Source organism: Hemiscyllium ocellatum, chromosome 8 (genome assembly GCF_020745735.1).
Source record: "Hemiscyllium ocellatum isolate sHemOce1 chromosome 8, sHemOce1.pat.X.cur, whole genome shotgun sequence".
In the NCBI taxonomy this organism is placed as follows: Eukaryota; Metazoa; Chordata; class Chondrichthyes; order Orectolobiformes; family Hemiscylliidae; genus Hemiscyllium; species Hemiscyllium ocellatum.
Window position 1 is genome coordinate 69,990,998 of NC_083408.1, and position 22,696 is coordinate 70,013,693.

At 38.7% G+C, this 22,696-nt stretch overlaps 1 protein-coding gene across 6 annotated transcripts in view; it reads left to right on the top strand.

The window, feature by feature from the left end:
• Nucleotides 1-11,067, top strand: part of fermt2 (FERM domain containing kindlin 2) — a 149,995-nt gene extending 138,928 nt beyond the window's left edge. For 4 of the 6 annotated variants that reach the window (XM_060829157.1, XM_060829155.1, XM_060829159.1 and 1 more), the window contains 4 exons: nucleotides 1,651-1,671; nucleotides 2,202-2,326; nucleotides 8,937-9,078; nucleotides 9,932-11,067. In XM_060829157.1, coding sequence (XP_060685140.1) covers nucleotides 1,651-1,671; nucleotides 2,202-2,326; nucleotides 8,937-9,078; nucleotides 9,932-10,105 — 462 coding nt within the window. In that variant the 3' untranslated portion in view covers nucleotides 10,106-11,067. The remainder of the gene's footprint in view (nucleotides 1-1,650; nucleotides 1,672-2,201; nucleotides 2,327-8,936; nucleotides 9,079-9,931) is intronic. The other 2 variants (XM_060829158.1, XM_060829160.1) reach the window with 1 other exon arrangement.
• Nucleotides 11,068-22,696: the final 11,629 nt, after the last annotated feature.

Consider the following 22,696-nt stretch of genomic DNA (forward strand, 5'->3'; position numbering starts at 1 on the left):
CAGTATCTCAAGTGTCAGCTATGTGTTAATTTTCAGCCTATTGCTTTCTTTATAGTTGGTGCCAAATCTGCCATTCTACTTGCATTTGTCTTTATTTCAGATATCTAGCATCCATCTTTTGCTTTTCTAAATTACAGTTTCTGCATATCTGGCATTATTATTATGAATTTATGCTGTTGCTTAATAAGAAAGTCTGAAATAAAAGCCAGGTTAGAGTCCAACAGGTTTAATTGGAAGCACTAGCTTTCAGAGCGCCGCTCCTTCATCGCGTAGTTCTCCACAAACACCTGATGAAGGAGCGGCGCTCTGAAAGCTAGTGCTTCCAATTAAACCTGTTGGACTCTAACCTGGTGTGTGATTTTTAACTTCGTACACCCCAGTCCAACACCAGCATCTCTAAATCATGAAATTAACGCAGTTTTCAAGACTTTGCAGTATCTGTTGACGGTTTTAATGCTTTAGGTTGTGACCCTGCCAGAGCCTCTTTCTAAGCCTGTGGTTCTTTTGGGCATTTTTACTTGTACTTTCACTAAGTAAGCAACTTGAGCTGAGCCTCCTATCCCACTGTTGTATACACCGTTCGATGAAGATTTATAATACTTCTCCCAAAATATATTGCCTCCCATTTATTCACATTTAGTTGCATATGGATCCATGGTACAAATTCTACGAGTAGTCTATTGTCTTTAAGCTTCAAAAGGCTTATACTTTTAGCCAAACCTTTTATTGCTGGATTATCCTCAAATTTTGAAGTTGTGCTTGTGACATCCAACCCCACATATGTATACGCAGGACAAAATAAATCTAGCATTTAACCCAAGGTAACCCCTATCCTCTCTCATTGTGAAAACTCATAATTGTGTATTATATCAATATTAATATTTTTTCAAGATATTTGTATTTATATAATTATATGGTACCTTTTAATACTGAAAGTGTCTATAAACTTCACAACGTTGTAATGTAGGGAAAGAAAGTCTACAAAACAAAGTGCCATTTTATCAACTACTGCATGAAGTTCAAATGTGAGCTATATTCTCATTTACATAAAATTAATCACTTCTGGTTTCCATGAGATGTGCATAATGCCATAGTAATTTTAGCTAAACTATACTTGCAAAGGAATTACTTTTGTATTTCTAAAGTCAATAATTCAGAAAGAGATGTGAAGAGCACATGGCAGACATTAGTTTTTACTTGATATGTCAATGTGCTGCCATGTTTGAGTTTACTCATTTAATTCCAGTTAGTTTTCTAAAAGTTTGATGATTACTATTTTACTGTGTTCTTAAGCTGAGTTATATAGTTTCAAACCAGTGCAGATCTTTAGTTGAATACTTCTTTTGCAAATGATAAGTTTATGGTACGTTTGCCCAAAACAAAAAAAAATGTTAACTACTTGGGAATTAGAGTATTCACAGCACAAGAATTTATGTTGGTACTTTTTCATTGCATTCTTTTTGCATTGTATGTTTAGGATTTCATCTTCATTGAAGTTGCAGAAACATTAGTAATTCATTTTGGGTTTTTTTCCTGAGAGGGTGGGAGGCAGATCGATGGGTGTGAAAAGCTGTTTGAGTGCTTTGGTTGCCTTATTCTCACTGCATTTTCTTTCAACTTCCTTTTCCCTCTTCACGCTGCCCTCTTCAGCCAGGCTATGTAAGGGATTTGGTAAGTGGACAGTTCAGTCACTGTGATGGGATGAATGTTTTTGTGTTATGTATGTGGGTTCCTTTGTGTGTCAGAAATGTTAAATGTTGATATTGAAGTGAAAACCTCCACTGGATCCAAAGTGGGAGATAAAGGATAATCAATAAATGAGAATATTGTAAGCTCAGTCATTTTAAAAAAAAATCTGGCATTGAAGAATTAATATTAAAGTGTGTTCCTTCCTTGACATTAAAATGTCTTGGCGGAAATGAATTTTGAGATAAAAGGCGTTAACATAATTGTAAGACTGTTTACATGACTGCACAGCTACCAATTTGGTTGACCTGTGATCATGTGACGGTGGATGTTTTTTCTGATGAATGTTTTTTTCTAAAAGAAAACTAACTTTTTATAGACATAGATGTGTCTATGTTTCTAACCTTATTACTCTGGTTTTTACTATTCCTTTTTTGCCCTTGTTGTCCGGCGCTGTTCTGATATCCATTGCTAAGACAATTAATGATTTATAATTTGGTCTTTTTTTTCTTTAGATCTCTGCCAGAATCCTTGAGGCCCATCAGAATGTAGCTCAGATGAGTCTCATTGAAGCAAAGATGAGGTTTATCCAGGCTTGGCAGTCACTTCCTGAATTTGGTATCACTCACTTCATTGCAAGGTAATGTTGTTAAAACTATTAAAAAAATTATAAATTATCTAATAGCAACCTGAATGCTTGCAATAATTTCCAACTTTTGAATGCAAAGACTTGTGTCAACCTTCTCTGGCAGCCATTGAAGTTACTATGATATTGATTTTTAAATAAGTAATGGAGGGTTCTACGCTCGTTTTCTTGTCTGTATTATAATGAGTCATCAACTGAAGGAAATTTTTCATCAAAGGGTAGGATGGGGCGAAAACTTTAGTGTATCTTTAATGTTGCTTTTTATTCAAAGGAAATTTGGATCTTGACTAGCTCTGTTTCAAAAATAACATTTGCTGAATTCGTTCCAATAATTCCAATAAATATGTTAGATTTCTTTTCCATTACCCCACCTCAGTTGATCCCAGATAATCTGTCCTGTCTTCTGTGGAATATGAGTATGTAGCTGCTGTGAGGCCACATCCACATTGGAAAACATTTTCTATAAGCTCCTATTTGACAAGCCTGTAGCTACGTACTAAGTTGCCGGGGGTTATTGCAAATCTACTTAATGACATTATTTAAGTTCCTACCTGCCACAAGATACTGGTAAACTCCTGGTATATACCAAAAGGTGACATCCATTACTCAAACGCCATTTAGTTGCTCTGGACAGAACACTGGAAGGGTATGGATTTTGATTGTTGTTGTGGTTCTGCTCGCCAAGCTGGAAGTTTTTGCTGCAAACGTTTCGTTCCCTGGCTAGGGAACATCATCAGTGCTGTTGGAGCCTCGTGTGAAGCGCTGCTTTGATGTTTCTTCCGGTATTTATATTGGTTTGTTCTTGCCGCTTCCGGGTGTCAGTTTCAGCTGCAGTGATTTGTATGTGGGGTCCAGGTCGATGTGTCTGTTGATGGATGTTCTTGCCGCTTCCGGGTGTCAGTTTCAGCTGCAGTGATTTGTATGTGGGGTCCAGGTCGATGTGTCTGTTGATGGAGTTTGGGGATGAATGCCATGCTTCTAGGAATTCTCTGGCTGTTCTCTGTCTGGCTTGTCCTATGATAGTGGTGTTTTCCCAGTCAAATTCATGTTGCTGGTTGTCTGAGTGTATGGCTACTAGAGATAGCTGGTCGTGTCGTTTTGTGGCTAGCTGATGTTCATGGATGCTGATTGTTAGCTGTCTTCCTGTTTGTCCTATATAGTGTTTTGTGCAGTCCTTGCATGGTATTTTGTAAACTACGTTAGTTTGGCTCATGCTGGGTATTGGGTCCTTTGTTCTAGTGAGCGTGGATGTTGGCTTGTGTGCTGTTATGAGTCCTAAGGGTCGCAGTAGTCTGGCTGTCAGTTCTGAGACGCTCCTGACGTATGGTAGAGTGGCTAGTCCTTTTGGTTGTGGCATGTCCTCGTTCCTCGGTCTATCTCTTAGGCATCTGGTGATAAAGTTGCGTGGGTATCCGTTTTTGGCGAACACCTTGTATAGATGTTCCTCTTCCTCTTTTCGCAGTTCTGGTGTACTGCAGTGTGTTGTGGCCCTTTTGAATAGTGTCCTGATGCAGCTTCGTTTGTGTGTGTTGGGGTGGTTACTTTCATAGTTTAAGACTTGGTCTGTGTGTGTTGGTTTCCTGTGTACCCTTGTGGTGAATTCTCAGTTGGGTGTTCTCTCTACTAACACGTCTAGGAATGGGAGTTGGCTATCCTTTTCCTCTTACCATGCAATATAAATACCGGAAGAAACATCAAAGCAGCGCTTCACACGAGGCTCCAACAGCACTGATGATGTTCCCTAGCCAGGGAACGAAACGTTTGCAGCAAAAACTTCCAGCTCGGCGAGCAGAACCACAACAACGGATACCCGAGCTACAAATCTTCAATCAGATATTTTAAAGATTTTGATTGTATTCATTGCAGTTTCTAATCAGTAAGTTTGGACTTGAAGTACAATCGCTGAGAGGAGAAATAAAAGAAACGTGTCCATGGGGTTGTTCTACATTTCCCACTTACATGCAAACACAAACATTTGAACATATTCGGTCCCTTGAACCTGCTCCACCAGTTAATAAGATCTGATAACCTGATCATAGCATCAAATCCACTTTCCTACCTGTGTCCAATAATCTTCCAACTGCACTGTCCCCCCACCAAGAATCTATCCATCTTTTGTCTTAAAAATATTCAAATCCTCCGCTTGAGTTGTCTTTTCTGAAAGAGAATTTCAAAGACTTCCTGTCTTCAGTGAGAAAAGAATTTGCCTCCTCTCTCTGGAAATGTTGGATGTGTTCATAGTTATCTTCCTAAATTATATAGACTCTGGTGGGGTTCCTACAGATTGATGGGTGCAATACTTTAAAATGGGAGAGGGGGGGAGAAAAGTTATTTACAGACCAGTTCAAAGACATGACAACAAACATTTGGAAAGTGTACGTTTGGAAAGAGGAATGATGCTTGACAAATCTAGTGGAGTTTCTTGAGGATGTAACTTGTAGAATAGATAAGGGAGAGCTAGTGAAGGGGGTCGATTTAAACTTTCAGATGGCTCTTGATAAGGTCTTTTCATAAGAGGTTAATGGGCAAAATTTAAAGCACATGGGATTGGGGATATTATGTTAGCATGCATTGAGAATTGCTTGACAAACAGGAAGCAAAGAATGGGAATAAATTGGACATTTTCCAAGTGGCAGGCAGTGACCAGATGGGTATGACGAGGATCAGTGCTTGGGTCTCAGGTTATTCACAATATTATGACCTGGATGAGGGAAACCAAATACAACATTTCCAAGTTTGCTGATAACACAAAACTTGGCAGAATTGTGTGTTGTGAGGAGGATGCAAGGAAGTTTCAAGGTGATTTAGGCTTGTTAAGTTAGTGGGCAAATACTTGGGCAGATGCAGTACAACATGGCTAAATGTGAAGTTATACTCTGCGGCATGAGAAACAGAAAGAGAGAGCATTATATAAATAGTGATATATAAGGAACTATGGATGTACAAGGTGTCAATTAAATTAAAGGTAACTTGTCATAATCTTACCAGACCATAGGGATGTTCTCTCGTTAGTGAAGCTCATGATGATTTAACTTGAGGGTCAGGTGATTGGAGACGTTGAGAAGGCGAGCCCTTCATGATAACTTCAGTTGATGCTGAATGAAACCCATGCAGCTGGCATCACTGCATTGCAAACCAGTTGTCCAGCCAACTGAGTTAACTGCCTTCCAAATTGCTTGTTGCACCTGTCTACTTTCATTGGGGATGTCAATGTTAAATAGGTCTTCATGGTAAGAGATTTGAGTTCAGATGTAGGGATGCCTTACTGCAGTAATACAGGACCTTAGTGAGATCATATCTGTGAACAGCTTTGATTTCCTTCCATTAGAAACGATATACTTATCATAGAGAGATTGCAGTGAAAGTTCAATAGGTTGATAATGGTGATGACCGGATTGTCCTATGAGGAACAATTATGAGACTGGGCCTGTTTTCATTCTAATTTAAAAGGCTGAAAGGGCATCTGTTTGAAACACAAAATTCAACCAAATTTCAACTGAGCAGATGCCAGGGAGAATAATTTCTGCAGCTGGGGAATCTGGAACGAGCGGCCAGTCTCAGGATAAGGGAGCACTGAGATGAGGAAATATTTCTTCATTCAAAGGGTAGTGAACTGGTGAAATTCTGTACCACGGAAGCCTGTGGAGACCAAGTCCAAAGAAAGATGGAGGTTCTTAGATTTTAAAAGCATCAATGGAGATCACATGTAAATGGGAATATGGCATTGAGATAGAGGATCATCCATGATCATATTGAATGGCAGAGCAGGATTGAATGGCCTCCTACTCCTAGTTTTGTTGTTGAGCAGACCAAATCCCCTTTGAATATATCCAGGAGATAACCTAGACCCTAAATTTTATTTGAAGACAAGTGTACAGTGCTATGTTTCAGAGGTAATTTAGTTGGTTACACTACTTAGCTTTAAGCAAAACAAACTTTATCCCTACTCTATAGTTAAAATACAAGCAAAATAAAGAATTGGTATAACTTTAACTCAGTAAGAAAACTTAACAAAAAAAAAGGTTATTTACTACTAAACAGCAACTGTTCCAATATAGTAACATCCCATAGGCACACCCTTGACAAAAACAAAGTCAGTAAAACAGATTGCTGCAAGAATTATGTGAGACAGAGAGAACCCATCTTTTAGCTGTAACATACAGAGATGGAGAGAGAGAGATGTAGCAGCTTCCACCACCAGCTTCAAAATCCCAAAAGCTACTGGTAGCTCAACTAAAACCCTGACTCTGTGGAAACTTAACTCCACCCATTCTTGCTGCTTCTATTGTTCCAACTTTAAATAAAAACCCAATGCCTTTATTGGCTTGGAAGAGGCAGCTCATTACCTATGGATCAAAACCTCTCTTCAAAAGAAACCAGGACAAAATACACCTCCATAATTGTATCATCAGAATTTTAAATGAGTGACTCCTACTACTAGATTCTCTCATAAGAGGAAACATCCTCTCCACAATAACCTTACCAGGATCCTTAATGTTTCAACTGAGTCACCTGTTAGTTTGTAAACTCCAGCAAATATATACCTAGCTTCCTTAACCTTTCCTCATAAAACAACCCAGCCCCTAAACTGTTTCCAAAACATCCTTCTTTCAATGTGGAGACTGTGTACTGTACACAGTATTCCAATTTAGTCTCACCAGAACCCCCAGGAATTAAAGAATAACTTGCCTATATTTGTATTCAATGTTCCTCACAATAAATGATAACATTCTAGCAATTTTCCTAGTCATTTGCAGTACCCTCATACCTCTACAGTCTTTTATAATTCATGCACTAGAACACCCAAATCCCCCTCGACCACACAGTACTGCAATCTCTCATCTTTTAGCTAATATGCTTTTTTATTCTATTTGCCAAAATGGACAGTTTCATATTTTCCCAAATTACTGTGCATTAAGTTGAATGAGTTGCATTGGCCTATACCTGGAAGTATAATATATTTTGTTGTTGCACAACTATGCCACATGCTTTTGAGAATATGCAGAGTTTCTACCTCTTAACCTTTAGATCATCAATAAATTGAATAACTGAAATTATTGTTGTTTTATTATTGATAAATTTATAATCCTCCTTGGGTGATCAGACAATCTACTTGGAAGAAGTGAGGACTGCAGCTGCTGGAGATCAGAGTCAAGAGTGTGGGGCTGGAAAAGCACATCCGGTCAGGCAGCATCTGAACAGACCAGCCAATATTTTGGGCAAACTCCCTTCATCAGGAATGAGCTTCATTCCTGGTGAAGCGCCTGTGCCTGAAATTTCGATTCTGGTGCTCCTCGGATGCTCCCTGACTGGTTGTGCTTTTCCAGTATCAACTCTGGAATCAATCTACTTGTCAACCATCCTCATTTTTTAAACACATTTCAGAAGTAGATTGTCTTTACTTGAAGTGCCTGTATTTTGTGTTCTGAAGTTGCATCAGAAAAGTCAGCAATGCAGACAAAGAATAAAAACGAACCACTTAAATACATCATTTTTGAACGATACATCCTGTGGAAATTCCCTGGAGTATTGCTTACCAATTTGAATACAGTAATTGTCATCATCACTTTACTGTAGGCTGTAAGTGAATGTTTTTATAAATGGCTGCAGTGTTATATCTTAGGTTGTGGCTGATTCACTTTCTTGTAGACAGAATCCCTACTGTTTGGAAACAGGCCATTTAGCCCAGCAAGTCCACCCTGACTCTCTGAAGAGCATCCCGCCCAGAGCTTCCCGTCGATCACTCTGTATTTCCCACGGCTAATCCACCTAATTTACACATCACTGGACACAATGGACAATTTAGCATGGCCAATCCACCTAACATGCACATTTTTGAATTGCGAGAGGAAACTGAAGCATGCAAAGGAAATCTAACCCTATTTCCTGGTGCTGTGAAGCAGCAGTGCTAATTGCATAGCCACCGTGGCACCCCACTGGACTGGAATGAAATTTAATATTTAAAAATTCAGCACTGACTATCAAATGGGCCTTTTGAAACCTCATTTAAATATGAAAAAACTGTTCACAGAAATATCTCTTTGCAATCCGTCTTTCTCTGGTCTAAAATGGTCTATACATTTGCTGCTACTTCAGCAAAAGTTATTACGAATGGACTGGTTTCTACTCGAAATGGGTTATTCTGATTTTATTTCAACAAAGCTGTTAATTTCTGTCGAAAGTAGTCTCGCCATTTAAAATGGTTGACTACATCACTTTTTGATCTTGCACAAGAAATTTAAATTTGAAACAATCAGTTCTAGTATATTTGATTCTTTATTTTTTGGATTTTCTTGAAAAGACCAGATATTTTAAAATTTATTGAAGGACTTGTGCTGTGTGATCACTTGCATTACTGGGAACTTGTCGTTTACGTTTATGGGCTTGGTGTCTAGCTGCAACATGCAGTGAAAACAAATGTAAAATGAATAGTTTTCAAAGAATAATTTTTAATATTTGTTCAGTACTTTGTTGTACTTTAGGTTGTTGCAACATATGGCATTTATGAAGAATGTATTGAAAGTTTTGTTTAAAAAGAATTTAGTATTTGCTGCCAGCCAATGAATTTTTCTGTAAAAATGTAATTAAATATGTCACAATTTAGATTTCAAGGAAGTAAGAAAGATGATCTGATTGGCATAGCCTACAATAGGTTGATCAGGATGGATTCAAGCACTGGAGATGCAATCAAGACATGGAGGTTCAGCAACATGAAACAGTGGAATGTAAATTGGGAGATCAAAATGGTATGATTTAATTAGAACTGTACTGAATCCTTCGCATTTTAAAGAAACTTGAAACTTGGCAACTTAGGTTATTATAACTTGAATGTTATCACAATATGTATTTTGTATAGTTATACTGGATCAATGGGTATGTGGGACAAGCAGCGGAATCAGATATCATGTACAAGTAACAAAATCAAGCTTGAAATATCTCAAGTTTTAATTGCAGATGAATCAAATACATTTGAAAGTGCAAATTATTATAAATTCTAGTCAGTTATTTGGTACATAGTACATAGTGTATATAGAGCATATGGGATGGGAATAATTTGATTTAAAAATATTATAACTGATCTTGCAACCTTTAATGTTGAGGTACAGGAAACAACATGAAAGAGGAAACAAATTCTAATTTTTTTTCTCCCGGTTTTTAAATTTTGGTTCTTCTCCTATCATTACCCTTAAGTAGGTTTTCATGTTACGCAATAATTTGAGTTGATTTTCCAACATACAATTTACACTACGGTGAGCTAGTATAAAACAGCAAGTGGATTAAAATAACATTTTTATATTAGACAAATTCATTTCTTGGTGTACCTTTTGGCCAAATAAAACTTATTAAAGAACAGGCAATTATTGAAAATGCGGCATGGAGTATTAGTATTGAATAAGAATCGCAAAGCATGTTTATCAAAAAACAAGCAACAAATCTGCTGGAAAAGGAAGCGTCTTCACCTTGAGTGATTTCTTTCTGAGGCTTCTAAAGATAGGAATTCATATTTTTCATTAGTTGCTTTTATTCTACTGACCTGTTGGAGGGAGAAAGTACCAGTAGCTTTTATAAATGTGTTACATGTTCTGTGTCCACTTTTAGGTGACTGTCGAGTTTGCAGATGACGTTCGGCTTTCTTTTATCTGTGGCGATATTGACTGCAAAGTAGTTCACGAATTCATTGGTGGTTACATCTTCTTGTCGACGCGAGCTAAAGACCAGAATGAAAGCTTGGATGAGGATATGTTCTTTAAGCTTACCAGCGGTTGGATGTGACAGCAAATCAAAGAAATATATATCCAGGCCATTAAAATGCCTTTGTTAGAAATGAGTGCTGTTACTCAACATATGCTGCTTATTCCAGCAAGCGCCTCGTACTGTAATCTTTTACCATGGACTTTTTGTTTTAGTTACCAAATTTAGTTAACACTGTATGTGCACTAACAGTAACCAGCTCCTTTTGGAATTGGCATGATCTCTCCTTCTGACATGCAACTTGAAAGACCCCTCGTTAGAAATCTGTTTCAAAGTGTGCCTTGAAACAAGCCATATAATATAATACATAAGCTATCCACAAAGTGTAATGTCAAGGGCAGAAAAGAACATATAAAATATTTATCAAACTTTCAGATGTCTGTTTCGAACTTTCAAGATAAAAAAACAAAAATTCCCAACACAAATCCAAGACTACTACAGAAACTTTGAAAATGAAGGTAGTTTTGTTTGGAAATAAAACAAAAATACACAGCTCATTGTTTTTAGCTTGCTTACCTGAACGTCTGTTTATTAGTTTCATTTACGTATTGTTCTTTATATTGCCAAACTTTTTTTTACACTTTATAGTATTATGTGAAGCTGTTTTAATCACCACATTAGTTACCTCTTTTATTTTCTTAAGATATAAAATCTTTCCAGTACATTATGAAGTAATTCTATATGAAGTATTTGTTTTTCTCATGTAACTAATGTAAAAACACAAGTTTTATATAATTGTACAGTTTTTAATCTATAGCATCACAAATCAGTTACAGAATATGCTTACAATGTATTCGCTTTTAATGTGCTTTTGCAGGCACCGATAGGTAACACTAAAAGTTTGAGTCTTGCTTAGTTATATCATGTTTCATTGTAACAGCTAGCTGAAATTGTGCCACCAACTCCTAAGTGGAGCATAACATTAATTTTGAAAACATGTATAAATGCATTTATTTTAAATAAAAGTTGTCTTTTATTTAAAATGGCCCTTTTACTATCTATTTAAAAATAAATTTTAGTTTATGGCAGTGAAATATTAGTTTTGTGCAAGTGGCTCACTGATAGAATAAATGTATCTATTTTCCAGCTGAATTATCAAGTTGAGTGCTAATGTAGCAGAAAAAAACCTGCCTGCATATACAAGTCCTTCCTAACAGCGAGTAACTGAGCTGTGTTGATCACCTCTGGTGAAAATGTTTGTTCAAGCAAATGTTTCTAGATGAAGGGAACAATGTGAAGTTCATGCAACAAGAAATGCTGGTTTGACACATAATTTGTTCAAAACAAAAACTGAATGTAACTGAATTATAGTAAATCATAGCAATCTAATCAATGGTGGAAGAACAAAGTATAACATATAATACATTTGTAAAATTAACACAAAAGTAATATTTTGGAATTCCCAAATTAAAAGTATTGTAAATGCTCACTGGTAAGGTGAATGGGCAGAACTTTACTGAAATAGATCTGCTCCTGACATGGAGTCAGGAACCTGCTTGTCTGATGGTAGGTTTACTCTTTAACTCAGTTTCTGTGTTTCCCAACCAACCACAGAGAAAAGGGAACAGCTTCCTCTCTTAAGTCCTCTTGTCAAAGCTAGGATTTTATTTAAAGGCATGCAACAGCTTCTTAAGGCTTCAACAACCACTGCAATGGAAGAGGTAGGAAGGTAGCCTTCCCTTCCCACAATGTCCCTGACTCTTAATTTGGAGGCACTGCTGTAGGATCAGAGCAACTGAAGTGAATTGCTGCTTCCCATTAGGAGGACCAAAGAAAGAAGAGCCTCTCTAATGAAACAACGATGGATGGAGCTGGTAGAGAAAGTGAGCAGTAGGATTATGGATCCTCAAACCTCGGGACAGTGGCCCACATGTTAGGAGATCTCAGAAGGGTGCAAAGGTGAGTGACAAAACACTTTAAAGTGGCAATGCCCATACTCTGTAACCAAGCATTCTCCTGCGCACCGCTCCCCAGACCACCCTGCGCCTTCACTCATTCATCTCTTTCCATGCAGCTCCTCACATCCCCATCGAAAGGATAACATGCATGCTTATCCTGATCTTGTTGACATCTCACAGTCAGACTTCACAAATGTTGACACTGCATCCTGTAGTCACATTTTAGTTTCTCACACTAAGTTCCTCTGCTTTCTTCTCTCACTGAAAACTGTAACTCCAAAGAGAGGCAGAGATCCGGAGGTAGCCTTTTTTAATATTTTACTTTCTTAGCAGCTAGGAATGGGTGCTCACCTGGGCCACAGTGAAGGAGGTTCTGTTCCAGGTAACTGCAGACTTGTGCAATACCCTGCAGCCTGACCTTAAGGCATTGCCCCCGATAAATTCAAGCAAGATCCTCTGTCAGCTGACAATTCCTGTATATATACTTTCGAGCTACATCCCTATGTCTGTCTGACCTGTGGGTTTACAAAGGGAGTTGATGCTATTGGTGTCACTGTTGCTACTACTGAGATCTATGCACTCGCGTGTTGGTCCAATATAATAGTGTATGTGGACAGCTAGGACAATCCATTCAAAGGGAGTAAAGAGCAAAGTAGGTGAAGTGACTTGCAAAAAGTTGCATTTCTAATGAAGCAGTGAAAGCGCGAGGTGAAATCTTTTATCAGCTGTGTGGCAGCATGAACACTACAATTTTTTTTGACAGTCTTTTGTTTCTCTTTTTATTTGATAGCCTGAAGGCACCATTGACCAGATACCAGCAAGGTTGTTGAAATATGGCAGAGTTCTCAAAATCAATTTTAAGGATTTAGACTACAGAGGACATCACAGTTGACTAGAGGGGAGTAGTAATCATGATGTTCCCAACAAAAAGGAAATTCAACAACTGCTACACTATAACTGGCAAGTCTTCAGCATGTGGTTCTGCAACAGATTAAAGGCAGAAATAGATCAGGCAAGTTTCTGGGTGGCAGATCACGCAGTGAGCAGATTTTCACACTTAGGCGCTGTTGCCTGTAGTTCCTACAATATTAGAAACCGCTGCTATCCAGACCTGATTAATTTCACAAAAGTTTTCAATAGCACCCATCAGCAATCATTGATACACTTCAGGATGCTGTGCTATCTTTAAAACAAGACACCAGATGCTGCAATAAGAACCACATGGACTCCTTACAGCATAATCATAAGCTTTATGCTTGCCATATTCCTTTTCCACTTGGTGATTGATTTCATCATGAGAAATGCTATAGTTGATGGCAATATCATCGATTGGACCTAGATTTCACAGACAATAATACCTTTGCTGACTGAAGAATCATGCACACTCCAAAGACACAATGACCATTGTTGAATATAGCGCTAAAGTTGATCTACAGCTGTGAAAGGATCAAAACTATGATAACTGAACTGCAACAAGGGATTCCCCTCTACCATTAGGCCATAAACATAGAGGATGATGACCACTTCCCCTAGCTAGGAAGCTACATCTCAAGTGTGATGTAAAGATCAAAGTCCACACAAGAATTAGCAAAGCAGTATTGGTCTTTCAGTAACTGCACACTGCCAGGCCGTCCAGCACCATCAATATAGCTGTGATGTTTTGGTTCTACATGTGCAGAGTAGTACCAGCACAATCAATGCCAGTGAAATATGAAAGAGAGAGGAGTTGGATACCAACATTGCCAATGTAAGATCCTGGGTATCGATGGGAGAGAGAATATCAACAATGAGCAAGTTTTACACTAGTCTGGTCTGAGATGCATCATGACAGACTTCAGAGACTGGTAGGACATTGCATCTGGCCTCCCAGATGCATGCCCATGCCAGTAGTTGACAGGATGCCAAAAGAGGATGGGACCATCCAAAGGAAGACTCAGCAAGAGAGTGACACCACCTGGGCTCAAACAAAATAGATTGTGAGGGGCTATCAGTGGAATCTTGCTGCCCATTGTCTCTCACAGAACTGGAGGAACAAAGTCTAAATAAGTTTATTGAATTTTTGGAGATTCCGTTTTAACAGCAGATATTCAAATCTGTTTTCTAGTTTAGCTGTTTAAGTAAATCTGCATTGCAGATTAGTTTTATTACATGTAGGTATTTCGTGCTTTGGCACATTCTGCTGTGTTAGAATGCAGATTTGCAGCTTAAAAGGTCCTGGCAATCACAGGACAGTGGTGAACTTAGGCCAGCTCTGCCAAGGGAGAAGTGCTAACTTGAGAGAAACTAATACCATCTAAAGATTATGTCTACAAATAGAATTAGGCCAAATAACACAAAATATATATTTTTTATTGTTGCATTATGTTTGTCTCTGGTACCCAATGTCTGGCAATTGTGGGCAAATGGATTCTAGCAAAACAGATTTTCAGAGCCATCATATCTGGTCATCTTTTCAGTATAGCTGGATCTCATTACCCAGTGAAAGTTGTATAAGAACGCTGCATTGAGTTTATGTTGCAAGAATTGCTTGATTCCTAAACTGTAAAGTTGAGTGATTTGGAAAATCAATGTTTCTAAAACCTGAATTGGCAGCTTGTTAGTGTAAATGCAGTATTGCAAACTTCTAAATTGCTATGATCTCAATATTTCAGAGAACCTTAACAGGATGAATTTAATCTATAGTTACTGGAATCAATAAACATGATCTTGCTGCTGTGAATTTGCTGATGACCTGGATAATCAGAGATAATTTTGAGCACCCACACTGTAAATGAGAACAATTTTATGGATCATAAAATGAATGTGTTTTTATCCTTGAGCTGTTTGAATGTGTTTTCAAATTTAAGTGGTGAAAGGGATGTTATCTGCTATTAAAAATAGAGATATTCAGCACGGGAACAGATCTTCAGTCCAACTCATACTGACTAGATATCCTAACCTAATCCAGTCCCATTTGCCAGCACTTGGCCCATTTCCATCTAAATCCTTCCTATTTGTATATCCAACCAGGTGTCTTTTAAATGTAATTGTACCAGCCTCCACCACTTCCTCTGGCAGCTCATTCCATACACGCACCACTGTCTGCGTGAAAAAGTTGACCCTTATGTCCTTTTTAAATTTTCCCATCTCTTACTTTAAACCTATGCACTCTAGTTCTGGACTCGCCCACCCCAGCGAAAAGACCTTGTCTATTTATCCTATCCATGCCCCTCATGATTTTATAAACCTCTATAATGTCAGTCCTCAACCTCCGATGCTCCAGGAAAAACAGCCCCAGCCTATTCAGCCTCTCCCTGTAGCTCAAATCTTTACCCTGGCGACATCCCTGTAAATCTTTTCTGAACCCTTTCAAGTTTCACAAAATCCTTCCGACAGGAAGGAGACCAGAGTTGCATGCAATATTCCAAAAAAGGCATAACCAATGTCCTGTACAACTGTAACACAACCTCCCAACTCCTGTATTCAATGTTCTGACCAATAAAGGAAAGCAAACCAAATGCCTTCTTCACTATCCTATCTACCTGCAACTCAACTTTTTAGGAACTATGAACCTGCACTGCAAAGTCAGTTTGTTCAGCAACACTCCCTAGCACCTTACCATTAAGTGTGTAAGTCCTGCTCTGATTTGCCTTTCCAAAATGCAGAACCTCACATTTGTCTAAACTAAATTCCATCTGCCATTCCTCAACCCATTGGCCCATCTGATCAAGATCCCATTGTAATCTAATGTAACCTTCACTGTCCACTACACCTCCAATTTTGGTGTCATACTCAAACTTACTAACTACCTCTTAGGTTAACATCCACATCATTTATATAAATGACAAAAAGCAGTGGACATAGCATCAATCCTTATGGCACACCATGGTAATAGGCCTCCAGTCATGAAAGGCATCCCTCCACCACCAGTCTCTGTCTTCTACCTTTGAGCCAGGTCTGTATTCAAATAGCTAGTTCTCCGTGTATTCCATGAGATCTAACCTTGCTATCCAGTTTTCCATGAGGAACCATGTTGACAGCCTTATTGAAGTCCATATGGATCACGTCCACTGCTCTGCTTCATCAATCCTCTTCATTACTTCTTCAGAAAACTCAATCAAGTTCGTAATACATGATTTCCCATGCAAAAAACCATGTTGACTATCCCTAATCAGTCCTGGCCTCTCCAAATACATGAAAATTCTGTCCCTTAGGATTCCCTCCAACAATTTACCCACTACTAATGAAAGGCTCAGCAGTGTATAGTTCCCTGGCCTTTCCTTACCACCTTTCTTAAATAGTGGCATCACGTTAGCCAACCTCCAGTCTTCTGTGACTATTGTTGATGCAAATATCTCAGCAAGGGGCCCAGCAACCACTTAAGCTTCCCACGGAGTTCTAGGATACACCTGATCAGGTCCTGGGGATTTATCCACTTCAATGCATTTAACACTTGCAGTACCACCACCTCTGTAATATGAACATTTTTCAAAATGTCACCATCTATTTCCCCACATTCTTTATCTCCCATGTCCTTCTGCACAGTAAACACTGATGCAAAATACTTGTTTCGTATCTTCCCCATTTCCAGTGGTTCCACATAGGCTGCCTTGCTGATCTTTGGGGCTCCCTATTCTCTCCCTAATTATCCTTTTGTCCTTAATATGTTCTTAAAATCCCTTTGGATTCTCCTTAACTCTATTTGCCAAAGCTTTCTTATGTCGTCTTTTTGCCTTCCTGATTTCCCTCTTAAGTATGCTCCTACTACCTTTTATGTTCTTCTGAGGATTCACTTGATCTCTGCTGTCTACACCTGAAATATTCTTCCTTCTTTTTCCTAACCAAAACCTCAATTTCTCTAGTCATCCAGCTTTCCCTACACCTACCAGCCTAGCCTTTCACCCTAACAGGGATATACTGTCTCTGGATTCTCATCTCATTTATGAAGGCTTCCCATTTTCCAGCCATCCCTTTACCTGTGAACATCTGCCCCCAATCAACTTTTGAAAGTTCTTGCTTAATACCATCAAAATTGGCCTTCCTCCAATTTAGAACTTGTCCTTGTCCACTGCTAAAGTCTGGTTAAAATGAAGAATCAATTATTTTCATTCATGCATTCCTCACTGGCCTTTACAGGGAAGATATTAAAAATTTCCATCACCACTTTTAAGAAAATGGTGTAACTGACAACTTAATGACCCCTGATACCTTCAGAGCAAGTACTTGTTCAAGTATTCAAATAAAATTTCCACAAAATTAAATTTCATATAATTAAATAGTTCATTTTTATGGAAATCTGAAATGTGAATTTTTTTCATTGTAATTCTGCAATTTGCTGTGTTATTTTATATAGCACTGCAAATATGGTAAATCATTTCCTCTGTCATGTGAAAAATAATATTTGCTAATATGGAATTCAAAGTTGCTGATTATTAAACGCAGTATGTAGCTACATAAGTTTATTGTTACATTATACCTATACACCTGTACTAAATTTTAGGGGAGATGATGGCATTACCACTAGATAACTATTAATTCAGGGCCCCAAATAATGTTCTAGGGATTTGGGTTTGAATCCTGCCATGGCAGATGTTGGAATTTGAAATTTATGTTAAAAATCTGGAATTAAGAGTGTAATGGTGACCATAAAACAATTGTCAATTATTGGGAAAAACCCATCTGTTTCACTAATGTACTTTAGGAGAAGGAAATCTGCCATCCTTACCTGGTCTGGCCTGCACATGACTCCAAACCGACAGCAATGTGGTTGACTCTTAAAACTTTATTTTATTGTTATATTCTTAACTTTAAAAATATCTAGAGCAATAAAATGTCATTTTTACCTCATATCTGCATCGGAGTACATTTAACAGTTGCAACAATGTGTGTGGTGGACAAAGAGTTTTTGCCAAGCATTTGAAATCAGAAATGAAAAAGTGGTGGTTCAACAATCGTTTCTGTCAAAGGACAAACTGATCCCGAAATGCTAATTAGCAGGAAAACGGACTGTAGAAAGTTTTCATGCATTCATTAATTTGATTCCAGTGAACCTTTGAACTGTTGTCATCTGCCAGTTGCAGCTTCCAAAACAGAGCTTGATTATTGATGTGTAATAACTATCCTAGTTAGTTAAGAACAAAATTATTATTGAATTCAAATTCCAGTAAAGAGCAAAAGGAGCTAGTATAAAGGTTACTGTAGTACAACACTCCCTTGAATTAATTCAGGGGAGGATTCATTCTCCACATTCTCTGTACATGACATTTAGTACATGTTGTTTGTTCTTCCAAGTAAATATGAACAAGGGCAAATGGCATATTTTTGCTATTCACATCAAACACTTCCAATTCCCGTACAATGTAGCTCAAAAGGAGAGTAGAGCACTTCACTCCTCTTTCACTTCAACCTCAAACAAGCAGCCCTAACATTCTGATGAATCAATTATTGCCATTATGTTAAGTATTGCATCTGCAATATTTTGGTCTAAAACCTTACAATTAAATCACCCAGAAAGTGGACACATACTATAAGAGGAGTTTGATTTGCTTTATTGTAATCATATGTACCTAGGTACAGTGAAAAGCTTTGTTTGTGAGCAGTACAGGCAGATCATAGCAAACAGGACATACAGATCATGGAGTGCTTAAAGTGAAGCATACAAGTTTATGGCTGCAGTCGGAGGTGCACAAAGTAAGATCAACATTATTTGAAGTTAGAGAGAACCAATCATCAGTCTAATTACAGCAGGAAATAAGCTGTTCTTGAGCCTGATGGTGCGTGTGTTCAAGCTTCTGTATTGTCTGCCTGACAGAAGAGGGAGAAAGTGAGGACTGCAGATGCTGGAGATCAGAGTTGAAAAGTGTGGTGCTAGTAAAGCACAGCCGGTCAGCCAGCATCTGAGGATCAGGAGAGTTAACATTTCAAGCATAAGCTCTACATCAGGAATGGTTGGGGAGGGGGCAGCAAGGGGGCTGAGAGATAAATAGGAGGGGGGTGAGCTGGGAAAAGGTAGCTCTTTGTTATTTTAGAGTTTAGAGTGACCATTTGAACCCAAAGCTTTTAGCATTATTTTGCATCGCACTGTAGCCGACTATGCCAACCAATACTATCATGATCACTGTGCACTAGGTAGAAATATCTCCAACCAGTCTGCAGGAGATGCATCACATTACTGAGATAATTGGGTTTATCAAGATGGAGATGTAGTTACTCTGAGTTCTTGTCCTTGAATCAGGTGATGGTTTTGCTCTGAGCCTTTGTTTCTATAATTTTCAGCTGTTACCACAACCTTGACTTTTTCATCCATTGAACAATCATCTCAGAAGAAAGTAATCTTACTTTAAACACTTCATTGCATAATTAAGAGGCACTCTTTTTAATGTGCTTTCAAGATGCCTGCAGGTCCAAAGTGGCTTAAGATCTTTAAATGAATTTCCATGCATTTCTTGCATTAAATGCTCATATTCCATTATTAATCATCTCCAGAATACCTAAGGATCTGCTTCCATTTCTTACCGACACATTGGAAATTGCTAGCATTGTATGTTTGGCAGTAACTTTCAGAAGAGATTGGAAGCTGCATCTCTTGAAATTGATTTCAGGAAGTCCTCCATATGAAGAACGATCAATACTTGGAACTAACACTCAAATAAAGATTTTTATTTAAGATAAGTTGAGCTTCGAGGCTGCTTTCACCTCTGACAAGATCTTTGGTATATTACTTTCTAGTTATCAGAGTATGTCCTTTGATTCCTTGTGTGGAATGATGATTCCATTCCATTCCAAACAGTAATTGATAGAAATGGCTAAAATTCATCAGCCAAAAGCTGACAATATTGGACTGTAGTTATTCCACAATCATGATAGCCTCCCATGAATTTGTCCTCAGGATTGGGATCGACAGATGGAATGGCATTTTCATATCTGTTTATTACTTTGTTCAGGAGTATATTGTACTAAGGGTGGCTTATTATTCACTGAAAGCATCACTTAAGCATGCTAAAACATTAAAATTGTTTGCTGTTTAGTTCATTTTTAATCTATCATCATGCTTGATTGATCAAAATAAGCAAGTAGGAAATCCTGTATAGGGGCTCTTGTGAGACAGTAATAGTATTCTGTATCTGTCTCAAAGCCAGGAGGCCTAGATTCAAGTCTTGTCTGCTTCAGAAGCTTGTAATAGCATCTCTGAACAGGTTAGTTAAAAAATATTTGCAATACTCTGCAGTTTCATAGCACAGAGCATTAGTAATCTTCCTGCTACTAGCAACTGGCTGTTAAGTCTGAAGTTTCCTAGCTCTCTGTAACTGATCTACTTTTTCATAAAAAATTATTAGGTTTGACTCGCTGACAGACAGTCATCAATATTGTCTTGCTGTCTTACAAACCTGCTTAACTTTAATGGATTATTGAGTTAAGTGGTGTGTTGACTGACTTCATATTTTCCATTACACCATGTATCATCTTGGAATAAATTTGATCCAAAAGAAAGCCTGCTTATCCCTCACTGCTAAAGGGGCATAGTCAACAATTGGTCATTAGGCCACAGATGACTATGTGCTTGAGCACTTGTTTGATAAATAGCACACATAACTAACGATATAAAATGTGGAGATGTTTTCCCATTATTTTCACAACTACAGTATTTTTATATACCATGGTTCCATCATTTTATGGTGCAAACATAAATCTAATACTTACAACGATATGCTGCATATCTATTTATAAATGCACTGGTAAGTATAATATGCGATTTATTTCCTTTCAATGCTGTTCTCTCTGAGCAAATGAAGTAGCTCATTGTATGGGTTTTGTTTTGTATATGCAGTTGTACTTTGCTGCTCTAGCCTGAGCGCGAGCTAATGTAGATATGAGGAGGTGGCTTCAGCTGTGTAACAAGGCAGGCTATGGTCATTTCCAGAAGGATTTGCCAGACAGCAATTACACAATCTGTACACAACTGAAATAGACCATTCACCTCAACTGGTTCAACTATCATCCGTGCATTCTCATCTAACCTAACAGAACATCAGCTATTCCTTTCTCCCACGTATGTTTATCTAGTTTCTCCATAAATACATCCATACTGTTCACCTCAGTGTTTCTTTGTGGCTGTGAGTTCCATATTCTCTAAGCAGTCTCTGAATAAAGAAATTTCTCTATTGGATTTATGGCCCCTGGATTTGGTTTCAGAGGAAACATCTCTACATCAACACTGTCAATGCCATCTATAAAGATGTCATAGAAGAATTCCTACATTGTGGAAGCAGGCTATTTGGCCCAACAAGTCCACACCAACTCTCCAGAGAGTGACCCTCCCAGACCCATTCCCCCATTCTATTACTCTACATTTACCCTTGGCCACAATGGACAATTTACTTAACTTGCACATCTTTGGATCGTGAGAGGAAACCTACGCAGACACAGGGAGAATATGCAAACTCCACACAGACAGTTGTCCCAGGCTGGAATCGAACCTGGGGCCCTGGCACTGTGAGGCAGCAGTGCCAACCACCTTGCTACCCAATGTGCTTTGGATTACCAATGAGCCCCTTCCAATGCAGTCCAATCAAACATTTCACATGCATCCTATTTGGTTGTTTATAATTTTAATTGATGTGAAAGTGCAGGTGTTGGAATGGGGTGGACAAAGTTAAAAATCTCACAATGGCAGCACAGTGGCACAGTGGTTAGCACTGCTGCCTCACAGCGCCAGAGACCCAGGTTCAATTCCCACCTTGGGCAACTCTCTGTGTGGAGTTTGCACGTTCTCCCCGTGTCTGCATGGGTTTCCTCCGGGTGCTTCGGTTTCCTCCCACAGTCCAAAGATATGCAGGTTAGGTGAAATGACCATGCTAAATTGCCCATAATGTTAGTTGAAGGGTAAATGTAGGGGAATGGGTCTGGATGGATTGTTGTTCGGAGGGTCGGTGTGGACTTGTTGGGCCAAAGGGCCTGTTTCCATACTGTAAGTAATCTAATCTAAAGATGGCAGTGACCCAGCAAGTCTGAGTCTGTAGTGCTCGGGCAAAGTGGGCCACCCGCCTTCACCACACTTCTTAAATCATTTAAAATAGCTTTTGCCCAGCATAGTTAGTCATTTTACATCAAACTTGGACAGTTTGGTGTTGTTATTAAAATGACTAAAGGCAAAAATTCATGTAGTTCGCAACAGACAGGGACCCCTCCCCCAGCAGCGGAGACGTCCGTGGCTGCTTCGGTGGACTTACCTGCAGAGGTGAGCCTGATCTCCTGGATCAACAAGCTCCAGGAAAAGATCGACACCATCATTGAAGAGTCCAGGAACAGGTGGGAGTTGTTCTCGGTCGTGCTGAGAAATTGAAAAGCTTGAACAGCATGTTGGAGGGGTGGACTCACTTTTTACTTTGGTTTCATAGAACACTTGCATTTGTCTATTCCATTCTGTAATGCCTGGGCCGAGGACGGGGCACTAGTTAGGAGAGGTTATGGTGCGGTTATTGATAGGTACTTATACCCCTTGGGAGCAAGAGGGAAAGTTTCCTTTTAAATATGTTTGCATTTTTTTTTACTCAGGAATAGTTTTTAATTGTGTTGGTGTCAATGTCTTAAAGAATTTTTGCTTTTGTGAATTTTCTATGGTCTTTATTCCAGGTGTTTTGGGTGGGGTTCTTCCTCCTGGGGGGGTCTCAGGCTTGCCTGGACGATCGTGGCTAGCTATTTGCTTAAGTGGTACACCTGGAATGTCAAGGGGAGT